The 19740-nt window shown below is 40.1% G+C and overlaps 1 protein-coding gene across 7 annotated transcripts in view; it reads left to right on the plus strand.

Annotated features, from left to right (window-relative positions):
- sun1b (Sad1 and UNC84 domain containing 1b) overlaps nucleotides 1–19740 on the plus strand; it is a 34223-nt gene that overhangs the window by 12921 nt on the left and 1562 nt on the right. For 6 of the 7 annotated variants that reach the window (XM_088328074.1, XM_088328058.1, XM_088328050.1 and 3 more), the window contains 20 exons: nucleotides 4890–5072; nucleotides 6936–7180; nucleotides 8121–8387; nucleotides 8473–8610; nucleotides 8874–8993; nucleotides 10382–10465; nucleotides 11802–11912; nucleotides 11987–12106; nucleotides 12194–12287; nucleotides 12402–12460; nucleotides 12936–13123; nucleotides 13262–13525; nucleotides 13605–13697; nucleotides 14781–14869; nucleotides 14971–15094; nucleotides 15982–16275; nucleotides 16366–16450; nucleotides 17524–17639; nucleotides 17723–17890; nucleotides 18869–18961. In XM_088328074.1, the coding sequence (XP_088184200.1) occupies nucleotides 4963–5072; nucleotides 6936–7180; nucleotides 8121–8387; nucleotides 8473–8610; nucleotides 8874–8993; nucleotides 10382–10465; nucleotides 11802–11912; nucleotides 11987–12106; nucleotides 12194–12287; nucleotides 12402–12460; nucleotides 12936–13123; nucleotides 13262–13525; nucleotides 13605–13697; nucleotides 14781–14869; nucleotides 14971–15094; nucleotides 15982–16275; nucleotides 16366–16450; nucleotides 17524–17639; nucleotides 17723–17890; nucleotides 18869–18961 (2862 nt within the window). In that variant the 5' untranslated portion in view covers nucleotides 4890–4962. The remainder of the gene's footprint in view (nucleotides 1–4889; nucleotides 5073–6935; nucleotides 7181–8120; nucleotides 8388–8472; nucleotides 8611–8873; nucleotides 8994–10381; nucleotides 10466–11801; nucleotides 11913–11986; nucleotides 12107–12193; nucleotides 12288–12401; nucleotides 12461–12935; nucleotides 13124–13261; nucleotides 13526–13604; nucleotides 13698–14780; nucleotides 14870–14970; nucleotides 15095–15981; nucleotides 16276–16365; nucleotides 16451–17523; nucleotides 17640–17722; nucleotides 17891–18868; nucleotides 18962–19740) is intronic. The other variant, XM_088328033.1, reaches the window with a different exon arrangement.

Here is a 19740-nt window from a genome sequence, read left to right on the forward strand (position 1 = left end):
TTCAAGAAAAACATGATTTTCATGCAGGACAACGCTCCATCACACGCATCCAAGTACTCCACAGCGTGGCTGGCAAGAAAGGGTCTAAAATAAGAAAAACTAATGACATGGCCTCCTTGTTCACCTGATCTGAACCCCATAGAGAACCTGTGGTCCCTCATCAAATGTGAGATTTACAAGGAGGGAAAACAGTACACCTCTCTGAACAGTGTCTGGGACGCTGTGGTTGCTGCTGCACGCAATGTTGATCGTGAACAGATCAAAGCACTGACAGAATCCATGGATGGCAGGCTTTTGAGTGTCCTTGCAAAGAAAGGTGGCTATATTGGTCACTGATTTGCTTTTGTTTTGTTTTTGAATGTCAGAAATGTATATTTGTGAATGTTGAGCTGTTATATTGGTTTCCCTGATGAAAATAAATAATTGAAATGGGTATACATTTGTTTTTTGTTAAGTTGCCTAATAATTATGCACAGTAATAGTCACCTGCACACACAGATATCCTCCTAAAATAGCTAAAACTAAAAAAGCCCCACTCCAACTTTCAAAATATTCAGCTTTGATATTAATGAGACTTTTGGGTTCATTAAGAACATGGTTGTTGTTCAATAATAAAATTCATCCTCAAAAATACAACTTGCCTAATAATTCTGCACTCCCTGTATAGATCTAAAACTAAAAACAACACAGAATTTCAGTTGAATGAATAGTCTTTATTGTCTTTATACAATATAACTAATTGGAAGGCTATTGGCTATCTGAATGCTAGCATCGGGTAACCCTGACTTCAGCCCAGTCACAGCAATTATTAAAATGCAATCGTCCCAAGAGTAGCGGTTTCCCACGAGTTGTAGCTCCTGGTCATCTTTTTCATGTATAATGGATCTGGCCTTTGTAAGCTACAGGCTCGGCCTGGGGTGGCTTAAGATTTGTTAGCCTAGCTTTAGAAGTACACCGGACATGCAGCCTCTCCTGATGCCACTTCAGTCGCTTCCCGGACCCAGAAACAATCCACGGAGCACTCGCTGGTGATTTCTTTGCGCTCTTCTGACTTCCCTCTCATTCCGATTTAATTGATACATTTCTTTTATTTGTAACCAGACGCTAAAATCTATCCGTCGCCATGCTTCGTAGTTTGTCTTGCCGGCCAAATTGACTTAGTCTTGCAATAACTTTAATTTGACAAGGTTTTGCTTTTGCCACAAATCAGTCACAACTCAACGACGGTTGTGCAGACAGAGACGAAACGTCTATTAGAGGGAGAAGGTGTTGTGAAATAATTACAATCTGCACCAGGGCCTGTCCAAAATGGAGCTGGATTTTTAATTCAGTAGCTCAGCCTCACAAGTTTGTCATTTCATATGCTGGTTAACGTAGGCTTTTTTTTAATTTCGAGGATTTTTCATTTGCTGTGTTGATTATTGATTTCTGCTAAGAATGTATGGCAATGAGTCGCTTTTTTATTAGGGTTTGTACGGTTGCTTGAAATACTTGAATTTTAATGTTGTGTTTTTAGGATTAAAAAGAGCATTAATTGTTGGTGAAGTTCTTGTAAATACTTGAAATTGTTGCCATGTTTCTTAAAAAGCCTTGATTTTTATACCGCCTCCACTGCCCTTTGCTTTGCCATTGCAATTCTTCCCTCCTGATTAATTGCAGATAGCATTTTTTTGTATGACATTGTCCGAAAACGCATCATTGCCCAAGGGGACAGGTCCATGCTACAGCTAAACAATGCACTATGAAATAAATGTGCATTCTTGCAGGGATTATGTATCAATAATGGGCATTTATTATGGGCCGTGCAACAAATGAAGGTAGTACGCAGAAATAAAGTGACCTGACTTGATAGGCACCAAGTGCTAAGGTAAATATTAACATAGTTATTTGCATATGTGCTGACCTTGGTTTCAATTCCAGTTTAACTTTCTTGTTATCTCAGTGTTGGCAAAAGAGATATTTTGGTAGTTGACTTTTCCAATACTCGTGCTCTCAGGCTGATTGGCTCGAGGTAAATGTTAGACAAGATGAATCTCGAGGTGTATGACATACTCTATTCAAATTGCTTTTAGTTATGCTGTACGCTCACTTTTAATTTATTACTTTTATATTTTCAGAGTAAAGAGAGTAAAACACTTGACAGGGTTAGAAACTTGAAAGATTAGAATTTAGATGATACTCTCTGCCTATTGAATATCCTTTATCTTTTTGGGTGCGAGTGAGCCTATTATGTTGCTAGCAGCTTTAATACTGCTTCGGGCAGCTCCCACGCAACAAACTTTGCCTGCTAGTCTTGATGTTAACGCCGTTAAGTTAGCTATAGTTTTATTACGTACTGTGCCTTGCAGAAGTATTTGCCACCTTGAACTTTTTAAACTTTCAACACTTTTTTTTTCAGATTCCAACAGTTTTTTTCCTTACAGAATTGTCCTGTATTTTCCTCTATTCCTCATTTTCACAGATTTTAATCATCTTCCTGCTCTATGTTGAAGAAAAACATCATTTTGCATTGTGTCCAAAAAGTTCTGTTTTAGTTTCACCTGACTAGAGAACTTTCTTTCGAATGTTTTTTATGTATCTCCCAGGTGGTTTGTCGCAAACTTTAAAAGGGAAATTTCTGAGAAATGATTTTCTCCTTGCTGCAGTGCTCTTGCATAGAGGAGAGATGTGCAGTGAACAGCTGATTGTTGTCTTCCACAACCTCAGCTGTATATCACTGCAGTTCATTCTGATTGATCATGGGCCCCTCTGCTGCATCTCTGATCAATAGTCTTGTTTTTGTGGAGATAGAAGTTTAGAGGGACCACCTGTTTTAGGTAGATTTTCAGTGATCTGATACTCATTATGCATTATGATTGCTTGTACAGTGTTCATTGAGATGTTTAAAGCTCAACAAATCTTTTCTAGACCAGGCCTGCTTGATTCTTTGACAATGCTCTGCACTTTAAACAGAACCTTGAGACCATTACAAAGTGGATCTGTTTATATTAAAAAAAAGTTGAGAACACTCAGGTCGATTCTACTGTATTTATCATCACCGGTCCTTTTGGACAGCATTGGATAACTCAGAGATCCTCATTGAACTTTTGGAGTTTGCTGCACTAAAACGAAAGGGGATGAATTACATTACACTGCACTTTTCAGTTTTTAATAAGTTAAACAGTATCAAATAAACAATAAGTTTCACCTCCTTTTACAATTGTGTCCCCACTTGTTTATTCTTGACAAAAAATAAATATTAATGTGTGAAACACGGAATGTGCCAGAGTTGAGCGTTATTGTCCTGTTCAATGAACTGCTTTTGTAGCTCACGTGCAAGGACCCCGTAGGTATGCATTGTGGTGCTTTCAGAAGTCATCTTTCTTAATCATGTTGCCTTCATACTGTTTTGTGACACCACACCCGACTTTGTTCTCCACCTGATGCTTGAAGCTAAGGCAACTGGCCATTGTTACAAATTTTGGAGGTGTGTGCCTATGATGCAGTGCCCACAGAGAGTGGGAAGGCGATCAGAACCTCTTGTTATGCAAGAAGAGATTCCTGGAAGCCAATGTCTGCTTGAGAGCATCTTTTTTTTTCTTCGCTGGGTGCTTGCTTGCTTCTCCAGTTTGTCAAATCAGTTTTTGCAATCTATATTTATGTCACTGATAATGTGGGCTGCCAGAGCCGCATGAAACTGAGCAGTGGGCATGTCAAAATAGATGCGCGAAACAACCAGAAAACAATCAAATGATTTCTTTTTGTGCTGCTGATAACTTTTCATTCCTTGTTTCAATTTTTCTTTCCTGTTTGTTGTGGGAGATACTTTCTTGACAATCAATACAAACAATCGGCGAAGATCTGATTAAACACTTAAACTAGTTAAGCATCCTTTTTTTAGTCATACCAATGGTATGTTTTCAAAGGTAATCATGTTTTTCTTAAGAGTTTACAGACCTCAATTCTGGCAGGTATCTTTTGGTCAGCTACTTAATAGCGTTGTAGCTTTTAACTTTGGACTGAGGAAAAGTGTCTCTCTTTAATGCTTTGGAAAAGTCCCTGTTTGCTCAAATTAGTATGTTTGGTTTTACATGAGCCGTCTTAAGGTTGTCTGACAGTCCCTTAAAGCAACATGCAGGATGCTGAGTAAACAAAAGCGCATAATTGGATGGAGGTGGCGGTTTGTGATCCACCACCTTCAGATCAGAATGCAGGTCTACGGACTGGTACACAAACACTCTCTAGTGATGTCACTGACACTGTCATAACTTAGGAGCTAACAATGTAAAATATGTCATTATAATGCATTGACTTGCTGTTTTCCATAATCCTGTTTTCTAGACCTGCTTTTAAAGGAGTATTTCCTTTTCCGTGTCATTCAGAACTAAGTGTCATCATGCACCGGTACTTGATTGTTTTTCCCTCAAGTATCTCCACTGTTAGCAGTAAGATTTTGTTAGCGTTCACGCCTCCTGCACTCTGCCAACGGGTGTGGCTGTGTGACTCAGCATAGCGTGATCCATAGAAAGCTTCATTTTACAACTTGTGTCCTGCGTTTTGGACCACCCCATACAACATCGGATTTGTCATTTTGCATGTATTTGCATGGTCATTGTGTTTCCAATTAGCCTGCGAAGTGCACACCATGCGGACTCTGATGTCTTGTTTTCTTTTTTGCCTCATAAGGGTCACTTCCTGTTGGGTAAACTGCCAGCTTTACTGAACAACAGCGTGACAGCTTTGCTTTCTCTGTCAATGGACACTGTGTCCTCTTTGTTGGTTTTATTTTAGTCAGTAAAAATAAAGACTTCTCTGAAATAGTCGGTATGTCCTAAATTGTCGTGGATGTGCACTTCTCTGCGACATTTAAAAAAATGTTTTCACTGTTTTTGTCGCCATGGTTTTCCCAGCTCCAGCTACTCAACAGCAGCGCTTGAATTTGAGAAGGAGCACGATATTGCTCCCGTGTACGAGTCACCCAGGATGTCACGACGGAGCCTACGTCTGCAAGCCATCAGTGGTCAGAATGGCAATGACAGCTTTGTGGACTACACACAGAAACAGAGAAGCTATTCTACAAGAAAAGAGTCACAGTGAGTGTCCTAAGATTTTAAGGATTTTGTCAAGCTAGAGCTAAGTATTGTGTTACTTCTTTAAATGAGCACCTCTAAACACAAACATTTCTTTGTACAGGATTTATTAACAACACAAATCTTGCTTACTGTACAAAAAAATATCTGGTTCACTGACGGTCCTAAAGACTTACCGCTAGAGACCGCTCGTGACTGCTCATTGCCAGTATTAGCTAGTCGAGTTTGCATACGCAAACTATGACAGGGAAAAATTGTGCTGTAAATTCTTTTGTGTGTACGTACATTCTAAGTGCTTACACATCATCAACAGTCTCTTGATCTCATACCTGTCAACCTCTGCCAAATCATACATCTGAAAGCGAGTGCTAATTCAGGTCCACCATAGTTAGGATATCCATGTACCACAAGCGAAGCAATGTGGCGGCTGAAAAAACAACAGCGAGCGGCTCTTTAGTCGATATTCCTGATAGAATACCTTTATTGTTTCCTCCAGATGGAAATATTTTTCAAAAGTCAGTAGAAAATGGTCTCAATGATTATAGTCATGGCATCAAGACAAAAACACTAACCTTTTAAGGGTGGATGCAAAATGTTGGCCCCGAGATAGAGATAGATTTGTCAGCCCTGACACACTCAAAATGCAAATGTAAAGCAGGTTATGTACACTACTGGTTTCCCTTCTTACAGACCTTCATGAGTTATATCGGTCACCTCACTCTTATTTCTTGGCACATTTAATCCAATAAAAGAAGCAAAAAAATTCAGGCTCTTTTTGCAGATAACTTTATAAGTTCATAACTTATGACAAAAAATAACATATTTCAGACATTTTAAAAGTGTGTCCAGGTTACTATTTCATGGTGGTATACCATGCTGTGTATGCCTATAGCCTTTTGCCGAGCAACCAAAGTCTCATTAAATACTGGAATCCACTGCGTACGCCAGTCTCCGACTATGAAGTGACCGATGTCACATCAGACAAAGTCGATGGCCGGAAGCTCACTGTACTATTTTTCTCACTGACAGCTAACCGACACAACAGTAGCGTAAACTTTAATTTAATTTAAAAAAAAAACTTACTGGAGAACAAATAAATTGGTTCCGGTTCCCATTAATCCTCTGCTCGTTGAGTTGATCATGAAGCTGCCCGCTTGCCTTTATCCATGTGAAACATTTCTCCATATTAGTTTTTGGCCAAGGAAAAGGGACAAACCCCACCCACACCAATCATTCTGAGTACCTCTGATCCACATTTCCAGTGCCCCAGATACATAGCCGAATCATTTTGATACAAAAATCTGTACAAGCGAGTAGATTACCTGTGCAATGTTTGTGACGCAAAGATGGCCAACCTAAATCGGCAGCCACGGGCTGTCGTCTGCCTCACGTTCTGATTGGCTGAAAACAACTGCTGTTGGATGTATTAATTGCTCACCTTATGAATGATGGCGAATTCTCCTTTATTAAGGAGAATACCCACTGCAAGACATACATTGTAGAATACCGCGAAGATATTAGCAATGTACTAGTGGCCATTACAAACCCGATTTAAGCAGAAGTGGGCAAAAATTGTTTTATGGTGTACACTATTTGAAATAATGATTAAAAAACGTATGAAATACAGTCAAGCGTGTAAGTTGACCGGTGTGAGTTCTTCTTGCTACCGGTGGCCCCCTTCCTCTACACGACGCCCAAACTTTGGTTATGGCAACATATTTGGAAAATTCGCTCATGACACGATTATTTCAAGCTACCAGCCCTATCCATGAACCAATTAAGCTCATATGAAGAGGTACCACTCTAAAATGTTGTCACTGCATAGAATAACAATCCATGTGGGTTTCCGTTGTTTTTTTTCACCAGGACGTTGCGAAGCAGAAAGCTGCAGTTGAGTTCCAATAGCAGGTCTTTGTCCCTGAGCCAGGCTGGAACTCCGAAGCAAGACTTCAGCTTCTCCGCCGTCAGCACGCCAATTACCAGCAGCACAAGGGTAGACGAAAGCAATGTATTTGATGGCAGACTGCACACCGTCGCCTTGGATGAGGCTCACCTTCGACAGCGCACCATCTCAACCACCACAACCTCCACAACTATTGACGGTGTATGGGGTCAGTTAAGAAAATGGTTGCAGATAAGCTTGCCATATTTTTATTCTTTTATTTAAACATGTAAAAAATATGCCCTAAAAATAGGCTTTGTGGTATTGAAATTGAACAGACACAGAAAATGTGTGTGGATTTACCCTTCAAAGACCCATAACAGTACATATAACGCACTGAAATGTAGAAGTTGTTTATACTTCTAAAATATTTATCAAACAGATCAGTTTCACTTAATTTCCTTCTCATGGTGCTTCTGCACATGACCACATAGCTTTTTCTTGCTGTAACAAAATTGCCGTCGTCACGCCGTGCCATGTGTGGTCAGAACGCTTGTATTTGCAGTGCTCACTACATATTTAGATTCTAATTCGTTAAATTTCACTTCTGCTCTTAAGGGATAACTTGAGGCTTTAACTGTGTTTATAGGTGCTTTGCCTCACCACTGACTAGTTTCCCATGACATTAAGATTGTTGGCGAATATGAAACTGGCCTTGGTAATAAGCAAAAATACATCAAGTGGTCAAATATTAGTGTCCCTTAAGATATTTTTATGGATACATTTATTTACATTTATTTTTTAATCATAAAACCGTTCATTTCTTAAATGGATACAATGAATAAATAGTTTTATTTTTCATGTATACTAACAAAATAATTAATTCAGAGGTACAATAAGTACTTCAAAAAGGCAATGGTAGCCTAACAGTTTTTGGAACTCTATTCACTCCAGATCTTTTTTCACTCAAGTGTAATGTAACGATTTCGGTCTAGTGTATAAAGAATATTAAAGTACTACACCTTAATTTCCCTCATAATGATGATACCTTGCTAAAAAAATAACTGCCAAATGAAACCTATTTCCTCACAGTCATTAGGAAGACAAAGCGCTACATGAAAATGCACTTATACTGTGGTCATTTAAATTCTTTGCATCTCTGTCCTCAGGTAGGTCGGGTGACTCCGAAAACAACTCATCCAACATTAACGGCAACATCAGTGCTTCCAAGTCGCACACAACGCTCGCCAACGGTTACGTCTGTAAAGACTGCTCCTTCCATTCTCAAATGAATGACTCCCTTCTCACACGCTCATCGCAAGAAACCCCGGCACCAATGTTGCACGCCGCAGAGTCCTTCACAGATTCAGGAGCTTATTCACCGTCGCCGTTCACAACAATATACACAAGAGACCGCAGTCGAAAGACTAAGACAGGTGCAGGAATTTAAAAATTCATACGTTTGTTGCAAATTATATCACAGGATTGTTAATATGCGTGTGTATTCTTTCCCCCCCCAAGGTCTGCTTACATCAGTGTCAAATGCATGTCTGCACCTGGGAAAAAAAGTCATGTCTCCTTTCGGGTCCATCTTCGCAATACTCTACAGCAGCGTGCTGTATCTGCACACACAAGTCCGGAGCAGCCCGCAAGCAAGAGGTAGACTCTGCTTCGTTTGCCATCGGTTCTTTTTTCAGTACTGCCTGTTTTCTTATAGTAAACTTGAAAATATCAAGCTTTGTAGAATCGAAAATTCAAACATCATTGAAGTCTTTGTGGCCAATTAAAAACTAGAAATTCAACCTACAGTGAAGTTCCATTAAATCAATTGTAATTGGTACCTCTAAAAGAATGTTTTTACAATGCTGTTCATTTTTGTGGTAATGCTGCTGTGTGTTGTATTTGGGGTTGTTTGCTCCCAGCAGGTGTGATAGCATCATGTGCGGACTCCCTGAGGCAAAGGACTTCCACCAGTTTGACTCAAGTCTGGTTGCTCAAGCGCAGGGTGATGGGTAGCATGTCTAAAGACACTCAAGTACAAGGTAACATCTCTTGTTTTATGTTTATTTTTTGTTTTTTATTTCTATCGGATACGTGATCACTTCTCAAAGCATTATCGGCTCTTTGTGGTGTGTGGATTTGTGCACTTCAGTTTATACCTTAAAACTTTGGCCTTTCTTACATATTTTGGACTCGAGATAACTCAAGTAGTCATACAACCAGAAGAAGTGAAAGGCATGTGTAGCAGCGTGATACTTCATCTCTATCAACAGTGTTTTGAAAAGGCACAAAATCAAGAAAAATTAAATGAAAAATAAAAAGGTACAAAATAAGTGGGGGGTTGAGATTGTGTGTCTGGCATGCATGAGTTCTTCCCTCGGTTTGCCAGTTCATGTTCCTTCACCAGTAGCAGTTTCAGGGATGTCAGTGCCTATCTTCAGAATCTAAAAGGTAAAAGTTAATGATATTGGCAGAGGCCCCCCATAGACTATGTCCCTCTTTCCTCTTGACCTTTGCTGCTCCTCCATTCTTGTGTTAAAACTGGAGACTGGGTACAAACATTTTTTTTCAACTTTATAACCTATTTTGAAATATGGCAATTGTAAGTATATTCTGAAAAGAGTTTCCTATAATTAGGGAAGCTATCACCCATGAGGCACATGTAAAGCCTTGGTGCTCGTTACGTCAATCACCATCCACGGGTTGATCGCAGGAGTACTACTTGTTCATCACTGCATGATGTTAAAGAATATAAGCATTTTCAATCCGTCACTTGATTGGTATACAGGACAGCCACTTAAATGACAACTGAATTTGACATTCAGGTCACCATTCAAGTGCAATAAAGAACCAATTTTCGTCAGCATAGAAGCTAAAAAAAATTAATATTTCGACAATTGGATAACAATGCTTACATTTTAAAACCTAAAACAGACTGACACATTATATTGTTCACGTCTTTGGAGGCGATGGCAATAAGCAAATCACTTGCTTGTCAAAGCTTAGTAGCAGCATTTCTACTTTACGGTAAACTACGCTAGCACTAATCACCCAAGGTTAATGTGGGAAATAATGTCAGTGCAAGTTACTCAACAGAGTAATGTTCCGGTATTGTAAAAACAGGGTTGTGTGTATTAGAAAATAATCAAGGGTTTGCAATTTTGGGGTGGGTAAATCCTCATATACAGTAGTACGTACAGCAGCTTGCGAGTGTTGTCACAATATGTTAACCCATTTTGTAACAATGACAATAAAGGTATATTCTCTCTCTCTAAAAGTGTGAGTACCTCCGATTTAAAGGGTTACATTCAATCTAAACATACTTTGATTTCATCCTAACATTTCATTTCTCAGACACATTTTTGGTCTTTTTATTTTGTTTGTTTTTGCAGCATCTTTCATATATTGACACGTTTTGTGTTTGTTTCAGCTCACTCGAGTTATTGTGGGAGCATGAATGTCAAAGATCTTGGGACAGAAGATGCATCACATTTCAATCTCAATGGGTCCCTATGTAAGCACAAGCGCGTGCACACACACTCTCTCATACTGCCTGTTGTCTGTTGATTGACGGTTAGTGTGACCTGTGTTGGGATCATTCTACAGGGGTTGTGTGAACAGCTTTGACTAGTCAACAATGTCTTGACTCATCAAGGGTGATAGATGAGTTGTTTTTTCATTGCGTAACTTGAATGGTGTTCACCACCAAACGGCAACTCCATGATCTCAACTATTATCTTTATAATAAATATTGGGACCTCAAGAGCCAAACATTGATTTTTATACCGTTTCTGGGTTTCCCACAATTCTTAGTTTGATTACCTGTAGACAGGCTGGACTTATTGAGGTAAATGTTGTGCTTAGTAGTTCTGATTTTAAAAAATAATTAATTTTCTACGCATTTAATTAACTAAAGGTAACAACGAGTTGAGAAATTTTGACATAACCTATTGCTGGTCAAATTGTTGACATTTTTTTTTACAGAACATTGTCAGCTCAAAACTGTTTTTAGATCTAATTGCAAAGAACAGTCTCCACTCTGCTCTGTGTGCGGTGGCAAGTTGTCCTATTTGAGTGTGCACCCTGCATGCGTCCAGTCCCTCTTGTTTTATGCTTTCTAATTTAACCTTTTTTTCTTTTATTTCTTTTTTTTTTTGCCGAGTTAATAGCAGGGGTTCGTACAGGCTTGACATCTTTGAAAATGCTTTAATTTTAATGTTGTGTTTTCAAGGTTTAAAAAGTAGTTGATTTTCAGGTGAAATGCTTTAAATTGTAGCAATTTTTCATGGTAGTCTGACTCGATAGACTACAGTATGCTTCAATAATAATGTGTATTAGTGTAAGGATTACCTATCAATTATGGACATTTATTGTGTCCCATTCAAATAAATGTAGCATGTCATAGCAGTAGAATGTCATGGAATTTTTTTTCCTGCAACTGAAAATGTAAGCTACATATTCCCGTCATTTTTACCCAACATGTACATGGGGCTGATATATCTAAAAACATTTACACATGTATTGTTCAGATCTACAAATATATTTACAATTTTCTCAAGATCTAAAAATCATTTGTCTTGAAAAATGCAAAAAATCAAAAATTGCATATGTAAATCTCAGATATATTTGTGGATTTTCAAAGTACAAGATTCACACCAGACTGATACTTATAATGGGACTGAAAAGGTTTGCTTGAAAATCCCTAAAAAGTGCTTGAGTCTGGGCATGAAAAAGGCGTGCGAACCTTGTATAATCAAATCTCTTGATGTCTAACATCCACATTGTGTATACCCATGCATGCTTTTTAACGTGTGCTTTGATTTTGCTTGCCGTCATTTTGCCGCACGCAGGTGATGACTGTAAAGGGAAGCAGTACTCTGAGACGCACGCGGTCCTCGGTACATGGGCGTCCAGGTCTCAGCACCTGGTGGGAGCGCTGTGGAGCCTTCTGGCTTACACAGGTTGACCAGCGCTCCTCTTGTGTCACGATGATGATTAGAGCACAATCAACGACTCATTACATTTCCATTTGCAGGTCACTGCCTCCTCCTGTCCAGTCACCGTGTGGTGAACGGCGCAAAAGCTTTGGGCTCAGGCGTTGGGACGCTGACGCAGCGAGTGCTCACACTGCTGTGGACAATTGTAGCAGCTCCAGGTTGGTCACGTGTGCTCTTGTCAACATGGACTCATTTTAGATCTTATTTTGAGATTTGAGACCTTTCCTTTGTTTAAATTATCACAGTAAAGGCATGCCGGGGTCTACTCTGGTTTCTTGCCACTGGCTGGTACCACCTTGTGTCCCTTGTCTCACTACTCAATGTTTTCTTTCTGACAAGGTAAACACGCTAATGCATTTTTTTGTTTATTTCATACATTTTTATTAGCTGTTATGAAATTTTCAGTGTGTTATTATCACATGGATTAATTTTCTTTATTTTTTTTTACTTTAGATGCCTTCCTAAACTTTGGAAGCTCCTTCTGCTTCTTCTGCCCTTCCTGCTCCTTTTAGGTAAGTTGTTAAGAATTGAAACCAGTATGCAAGTGGAAGTCTGTTTAATGACGCATTTGTAATAATATAACAATGATTCTAACCAATACATTTTACACAGAAAAAAAGGCGTTCTTATTATTATTGGTGAATAACATTAAAACATGTAGCTGCAGTGTTCTTTCTCCAAGTCGTTTGATTGGCAAGAGACGGGCTAGCCTATTTGAGTTTTCTACACTGCTGCTTGCTTATTAGTCATCACCTGTAAAATGTAATTATCTTCTTTTGTACTATTAATAGATGCTATCACTTCAAACCACCCAAATCCAATGTTTTCATTCTCTAGATCAGTGTTTGTCTAGTGACTCTATGAAATTGCCCAGTTTTAGCTTCACAAAAAGGCATGCCATTGTTCAGTATCCTTGCTTTCTTCCATTCTTCCAACATCCCTCCATAATCAGTAAGTCTCAGCAGGTTAAACTGGGTTTTTTTCCAGCCTGGTGGATGTGGGCTCCATCGGCTGCTCTGTGGCTCGGTTATCTCCCAGCCATTAACATCACAGAATGGCGACATTCCGCTCTTGTTGCCTCCATGGCAAACTGGATGCCAGTCTCTGCACCAGTTGTTGCGCCTGCTGTAGAGTTTCCCCAGGGGCAGACGGAGGCATCCGTATCGCAGACGCCGGTAGGTTGGATATTAGAGTCAACGCCTTTCAACCCAATCATTGCCATTGATATATAATGATGTAAATTATTGAAATGAATGACTTGCACATTCGGCCCTACATATTTACAATATTTACACCTTTGTTATTCCCTGCAGCGAATCGTGGCCTCCAGTACTGACTTAGAGCGCCTCGAACGTCTGGAGCGCCAGCTCACTCTGTTGTGGCAGCGAATAGAACAGAGCGATCGGAAGCAGGAACAGCATCAAACAGACGTAATAGCCCTGTACACGACACTGAGGGAGAAGCTTCACACCGAGACCGACAGGGAGACCCTGGGACTGTGGGTGTCGTCCTTGCTGGAGGAAAGGCTGGCGGTGCTCAGAGGAGAGCTTGAAAAGGACCATTCCCTCCGAGAGCAGGTCAAATAAGACAATGCTTCAAGTGTTAGTTGTGTGTTAAGTTTTATGTTACTTATAATGTCATTCAAACTCCTTGCAGAGGGACAAAGAGCTGAAAGCGTTTGAAGGGAGTCAAATGACACGTATAGCAGAGTTGGAGATCCTACTTAGCACCCTGTCTGCCAAAACTGAGGTATGCTTGAGTCAAAGGGTTAAAATACAGGCCTGCAGAATGAATGGCTTGCAAACAAATAGATGATAGATCATCTGAACAAAGACTTGCAACTCCAAATTTAGGAGCTCCCCTGTTAACAAAATTCAGTCCAGGGCTTGAGTGCCGACAGAGTGGGGCATCCAGTTAAATAGTTAGTTAAAGATTAAGATGTGCTGCCACAAGCTACAAAAAGACAAACACTTTTCTTGATTTTTTTTTGTTTTGTTTTTTTATTCTTAGAGTTTACTAGTGTTAAAGTTGAACACATTCATTTGTGAATATTTTGTATCACACATCTAGTCAATCACCTGGAAAAAGCTTCAACCAAGTATGGGATGGAAATCAGCACACAAAAAAATAATGACCAATAACCCCCAAGATATCACCACAAACTTCGACATCAACCACTAAGAGGTTGAACCTGACAAATTTAAATATCTTTGAGTTCTCATATCAGACGAGGGGTCCGAACCAGAAATCATGGCCTGGATGTTTTAAAGCAAAAGAGATCTGCCGGTCTAAAACCTATCTGGAAGGACCAGAACATAGCAGTGAAATCAAATATCAGAATCATGCAAGCACTGGTTACTTTTGTCGTCTTCTACGCTTGCTTGGAATCTCACAGCAAAACTGGAAAAGAAAATCCAGGCCATGTGAGGCAATAGGAAACTTCTACGTATCAGCTACATGGACTATGTGAAAAAAGGAAACAATCCGTAGCACCATCAGGGGTACATTTGACCCTACGAAGAACTGCGTTTATCTATGCACGGACGAAGACTGCAATGGCATGGTCTCATCACAAGATCCTCAGGGTGGAAGAAATAAGCCTTATATCTTGGGTGCAGTCCAAGGGGGCAAGAGGATAGGAAGAACTGGGCTGGCAACATTTAGAAAAGGACTGGCGCCAAACCTAAAAATCTGAAAACAGGCCAGGAACCGTCATCAGTGGAAAAAGCTATCCAGAGTGGCGTCCTCAGTGGTGCCGCGACGACCTAGGCGATTAGGGGATTCGTGATCACACTCTTTTCAATAACTGACCTCAATTTACATGTATTGCAGGGGGTTCAAAAGAAGCAGCTGCAATATGACCTCGACAAAGAGCAAATGAAAGTAGTTGTTGCTCCAGCAGCGGACACGCCTCCTCTTGGGTATACAAAGTCAAAGCGCACACAAAGACCGAATCTCTCACATAATGACAAAATCATTTTCGGCAATTGAGCGTTCTAAGATGTCGCCTTGTCGTCTGCAGTATGGGGGTGAAGCAGGAGGCGCATGATGCGCTGCAGGCTGAGGTGCAAAGACTCGAACTGGGCTTACAAAAGGTCAGGGAGGACTTGCGCAAGTGCGGGCAAATGGAGTCGCTGGAGGAAAAGGTAAGGTGCACCGATCATCTTCAATTAGACTGCATAGTATTACGGGGCAATACAATATTACGGTGTTTTCAATACGTCGGAATAAAATGTAGAATATGCTTCAAATGACCGACGTATTTAAACATCGACCTGCCATATAAAATTGTTCATAGATGCCACTAGAGGGCAGCAAAATACTTAGGAGATAAAACTATAAACAAACACTGATTCATAATAATAAAAAAAAATCATTAGGATGGACAAACTCATGAAACAATATGAGGTCAGCCCAAAAATAATAGAATAGAATAGTCTAGATCAGTCTAAAGAGATTAGACACGATAGTCCAGGATAAACACGTAATAAAGACTCTAAATAGAAAAATTAAATAAAAGAATTTCTGACTAAATAGGCAGAAATAGGTAGTGTTTGCAGACCGGCCTCAGTTAAGTGCAATTTTCTTTCACAATAATAGTTCAGTGAAAAGTAGTGCATCAGAACAATAGTGCAATGAACCTTTAAAAGAAACTTTCAGAGTACGTTAGTTCTTCTTTTAGGGGCTTGTAGCGCCTACCACAGGGCAACAGGTCGAAAAGGCGGTGGCTGGATTTGGGAATTGGGTTTATTTAATATGTTATCGAGTCTGTTGCGGTATCGCAAGCTGGCAGTAGAGGGCAGCGAAGGATTTCCTGTGCTGTGTAACCTCCTGTATGTTTTTTTTCTGTCTTTTACCTGGTTATGCAGCTCCTTGAGTATATTATGTTAGTCCTTAGCTTTGTCTTATGTTATAAAGTGTTTAGAAGAAAAATGTAACGAGTAATTTGTCAGTTATGTGGGGCTCTTGTTTTAGGCAAATTCATTGTCAGCATTTTTATTTCAGTGCCCTGTCTTTTTTATCCCTGGCTCAGGTTTCCTCCCAAGTACGTAAAGAGTTGCAGGCTTTATTCTTCAACACGGGCGAAGCGGAGGGCGAGTTGCCTGAGTCGCTGCTGGCGTGGCTTTCGCAGCGCTACGTGAGCGTGTCTCAGCTGCAGGTTTCGCTGGCCGCTTTGGAGCACAGCATGCTGAGCAACCTTTCCCGGCAGCTGGAGCTCAACAGGGCTCGGACTCTCAGCGAGGCCGAGTCCAAAGCCGCAGCCATTGTGGGCACGGTGACCAACACAGTGCGCTGTGCCACTGCTGCTGAGGGCATGTCGGAAGAGGTATGATCCGGCAACCTTGAAAAAAGGACAACGCTGGAAAACAGATGAAAAGCTAGCTCAAATTTTTAAACGCCATTTTTATAATTCCAGCATGTCCAAATAATTGTCCAGAATGCTTTGAAGCTCTACTCTCAGGACAGGACTGGCCTTGTGGATTACGCCCTGGAGTCTGGAGGTAAGGGGGGAAAAACTCTCTCGTAGGCAGATTGTCATCCTTCAGCTTTGTTAACAACCAGTTTCATGTTTGAGCTCATTTTTAGGTAACTTTTAAGGGGACATGATGTATCATTTATAACCTCTGAGTAGTAAAACGGTGTAGTTTCGGTCACATTTTACTCTCCGTAGTTTGTATTCTCTCTTGTGCTTTGTGGCACCCGTTTTTTGTTCGTAGCACCACACAATAAAGCGACATGTAGTGGTCAAATATTACTCCGTGTCCATTTATGACAAGAAAAATGCAAGAAGCACGTGGCTATTAGTCTGACTTGAGAATGATTATCAAGAGAATGCATTTTAAAACTGATTTACTCTAACAATAATAATAATAATAATAATTTCCTTGTATTGTCATTCTGTGTAACAATGTACACAGAACGAAATGTCGATTGCACCTGACCCGTTGTAGCGAGCCGATGCAGCCGCAGCCAACAGAGGGCGCCGCCGACCACTTTTTTTTAAGTCTTAGGAATGACTCGGCCGGGGCAAGGTGGGGTGCATAGTTTGAGGTGCCCTTAAAAAGCTCACAATTAAATATTTATTAATTAAGTATGTTAATTGCTTAACTGTGTTTAAAGAGCCTTTATTTATTTTATCTCATCACACTTGTCTGCTTTTATCTGACTCTTATCATCGGTGTTACAGCCACTCAGCGCATTAGGCTGAGCAAAAAGAGTTGGGGGAATGGGGTGGTGTAGACTGGTATCATTTACTTGAGGATGAAAATGGTGAAAGTAAGAAAAGAACTGTTCCAACTACAATCCAATGCCCAACATAAACCCCCCATAAAATTAAAATAAAACGACTAAGATGGACACGTACGTGTACGCAGCAGACAGGCAGCTTGGACAGGCAGCAATGATAATTTTAGCCAGATGATGGCGCCAGCCATAAGAATATTTTTTTATGATACGGACACCCCATTTTTAATGTGTTAGTGTGTATACATCCCTAAAGGGAAATTTGTGAACTGTTCTAGCACATTTCTCCACCAGTGACATGTTTACTTGAAAAGTGGATTTGTGTGTTCAGGTGGCAGCATTCTCAGCACTCGCTGCTCAGAGACTCACGAGACTAAGACGGCCCTTTTAAGCCTCTTCGGCATCCCGCTCTGGTACTTCTCCCAGTCTCCTCGTGTTGTCATCCAGGTGGGTTGCATGTGGCGATGTTAGAATTCTCAAAGCTGTTTATTAAGCCAACATTTTAACAAGTATTCTCTGGTCTACCTCAGCCTGACGTGCACCCAGGTAGCTGCTGGGCCTTCAAAGGCTCGCAGGGTTACCTGGTGATTCGGCTTTCCATGAAAATCCGGCCTACCTCTTTTTGCTTGGAACATATTCCCAAAGAGCTGTCCCCCAAGAAGAACATCAGCAGTGCCCCGTGTGATTTCACCGTCTTTGTAAGAAATATGAACTTATCCAGTATAGGAATAAAAAAAAAGAAGTTAGAAATTATACAGTATGTCTCTAAAGTGAGTAGACCCCTTACATTTCTGCAAGGATTTTATTATCATTTTTAATAGAAAAAACCCTGAAGAAACATCACTTTGACATAATGAAAATAATTCTGTGTAAACGTTTTACAGCAAAAAAAATATCCTTAAAATAAACTCAAAATGTAGCAATTGATAACTTAACCCCTGGCTACAAAAGTGAGTACATTCCAAAGGCAGTACACCACTATATGTCCAAACTAAGCACTGCTTGTCATTTTCCCTCCAAAATACCATGTGACTTGTTACTCTTACGTGGTCTCAGTATGAATAGGGAGCAAGTTTGTTCAATTTGATGTGCACTGTCATATTGGTCACCTGAAACTCCAAATATGACGTACCATGGCAAGGAACTCTCTGGGGACTTAAATATAATACATAAGGCTGCCCAAGGCTACAAGTTGAATGCCAACACCGTGAAGTTGAAATGCAGTACAGTGGCCAAGATCCTCCAGCATCATAACAAACAAGATGCACTCACAACAGGGCTGGTGTGGGATGTCCAAAGAAGCTTAGTGAACGTGCACAGCGTCACATCCAAATGCTATCTAGAAAAATGGGGGCATGAGTGCTCTCAGCATTGCTGCAGTGTTGAAGAGGTGGGGGTCCGCCTAAAAGTACTCAGACCATACACTCCATAAACTTTCGGGGTGTACTCACTTTTGTTACGAAGGGGTTTAGTTATTGATGGCCATATTTTGAATTTTTTGAGGGTTAAGATAAATTTACACTGCTATATAAGCACTACACTGACTACCTTTCATTGTGTCGAAGCGATGTTCCTTCAGTATTGTTCTATTCAACACTATAAGAACTCTCTGCAAGAATGTGAGGGGTGTACTCACTTTTGTGACATACTCTGTCTTAAATGTTGTGATTTTACAGGGTCTGGATGATGAGTATCAGGAAGAAGGGGAGTTGCTTGGTCACTATACATACCAGGAAAGTGGAGGATCATTGCAAACCTTCCATGTTAAGGTAATTTAAATTCATTTGGTTTATTGCTTGGATACTGTGAAAAAAAATGTACAAATATGTGACTTGAGGAGAATACTTTGTTTTTTGACAATTTGGGATCTGACAGGTAGACAACACAACTATAGTTGAATATTGGCTCATTGTGAAAAACTTATTGGGGCAAATTTATGGCCACAACTGACTGAAAGAAAACACGCAGAGTGACTGTGACTAATTTGCAGGGTTCATGCAGGTGCTTGAAATCCTTGATAACGCTTGAATATTAATGTTGTGTTTTTGAGGATAGGAAAGTGCTTGGATTTCTGGTAAAGTGTTTGTAAATGCTTGAAATTGTGATCATGTTTCAAAACTAGTCTACCCTAAAATGACAACAACACAGTTCTCTGAGAATTCACTTTGCCATTGCAGCTGACGTCAGCTGGCATTAATTCGTATGGTATTGTGCTATGAAGTCTCATCGCCTGCTTTGGGTCACGCCTATGAAGACAGGTGCATGCTATACCCCTAATATAGAGCACTATGAAATTCGTATTAGTACAAGAATACATATTAATTATGGACTTTTATTATGGGCCATGCAAAAAGTCAAGGTAACCTTTCCCGATAGTAAATTGTAATGGGAAAAACTTCCCTCAACTTAAAATGTGAGCTACAAATTACTGTCATTTTACCCAAAACCTTTTGTTCAGAAACACAAATACATTCCCGATTTACTCGAGATGTAAAGATATTGCAGTTATATTCGTGGATCTACAAAATACATGATTCACACCAGAGTT

Source organism: Urocampus carinirostris, chromosome 1 (genome assembly GCF_059441175.1).
Source record: "Urocampus carinirostris isolate Australia breed hairy pipefish chromosome 1, RoL_Ucar_1.0, whole genome shotgun sequence".
In the NCBI taxonomy this organism is placed as follows: Eukaryota; Metazoa; Chordata; class Actinopteri; order Syngnathiformes; family Syngnathidae; genus Urocampus; species Urocampus carinirostris.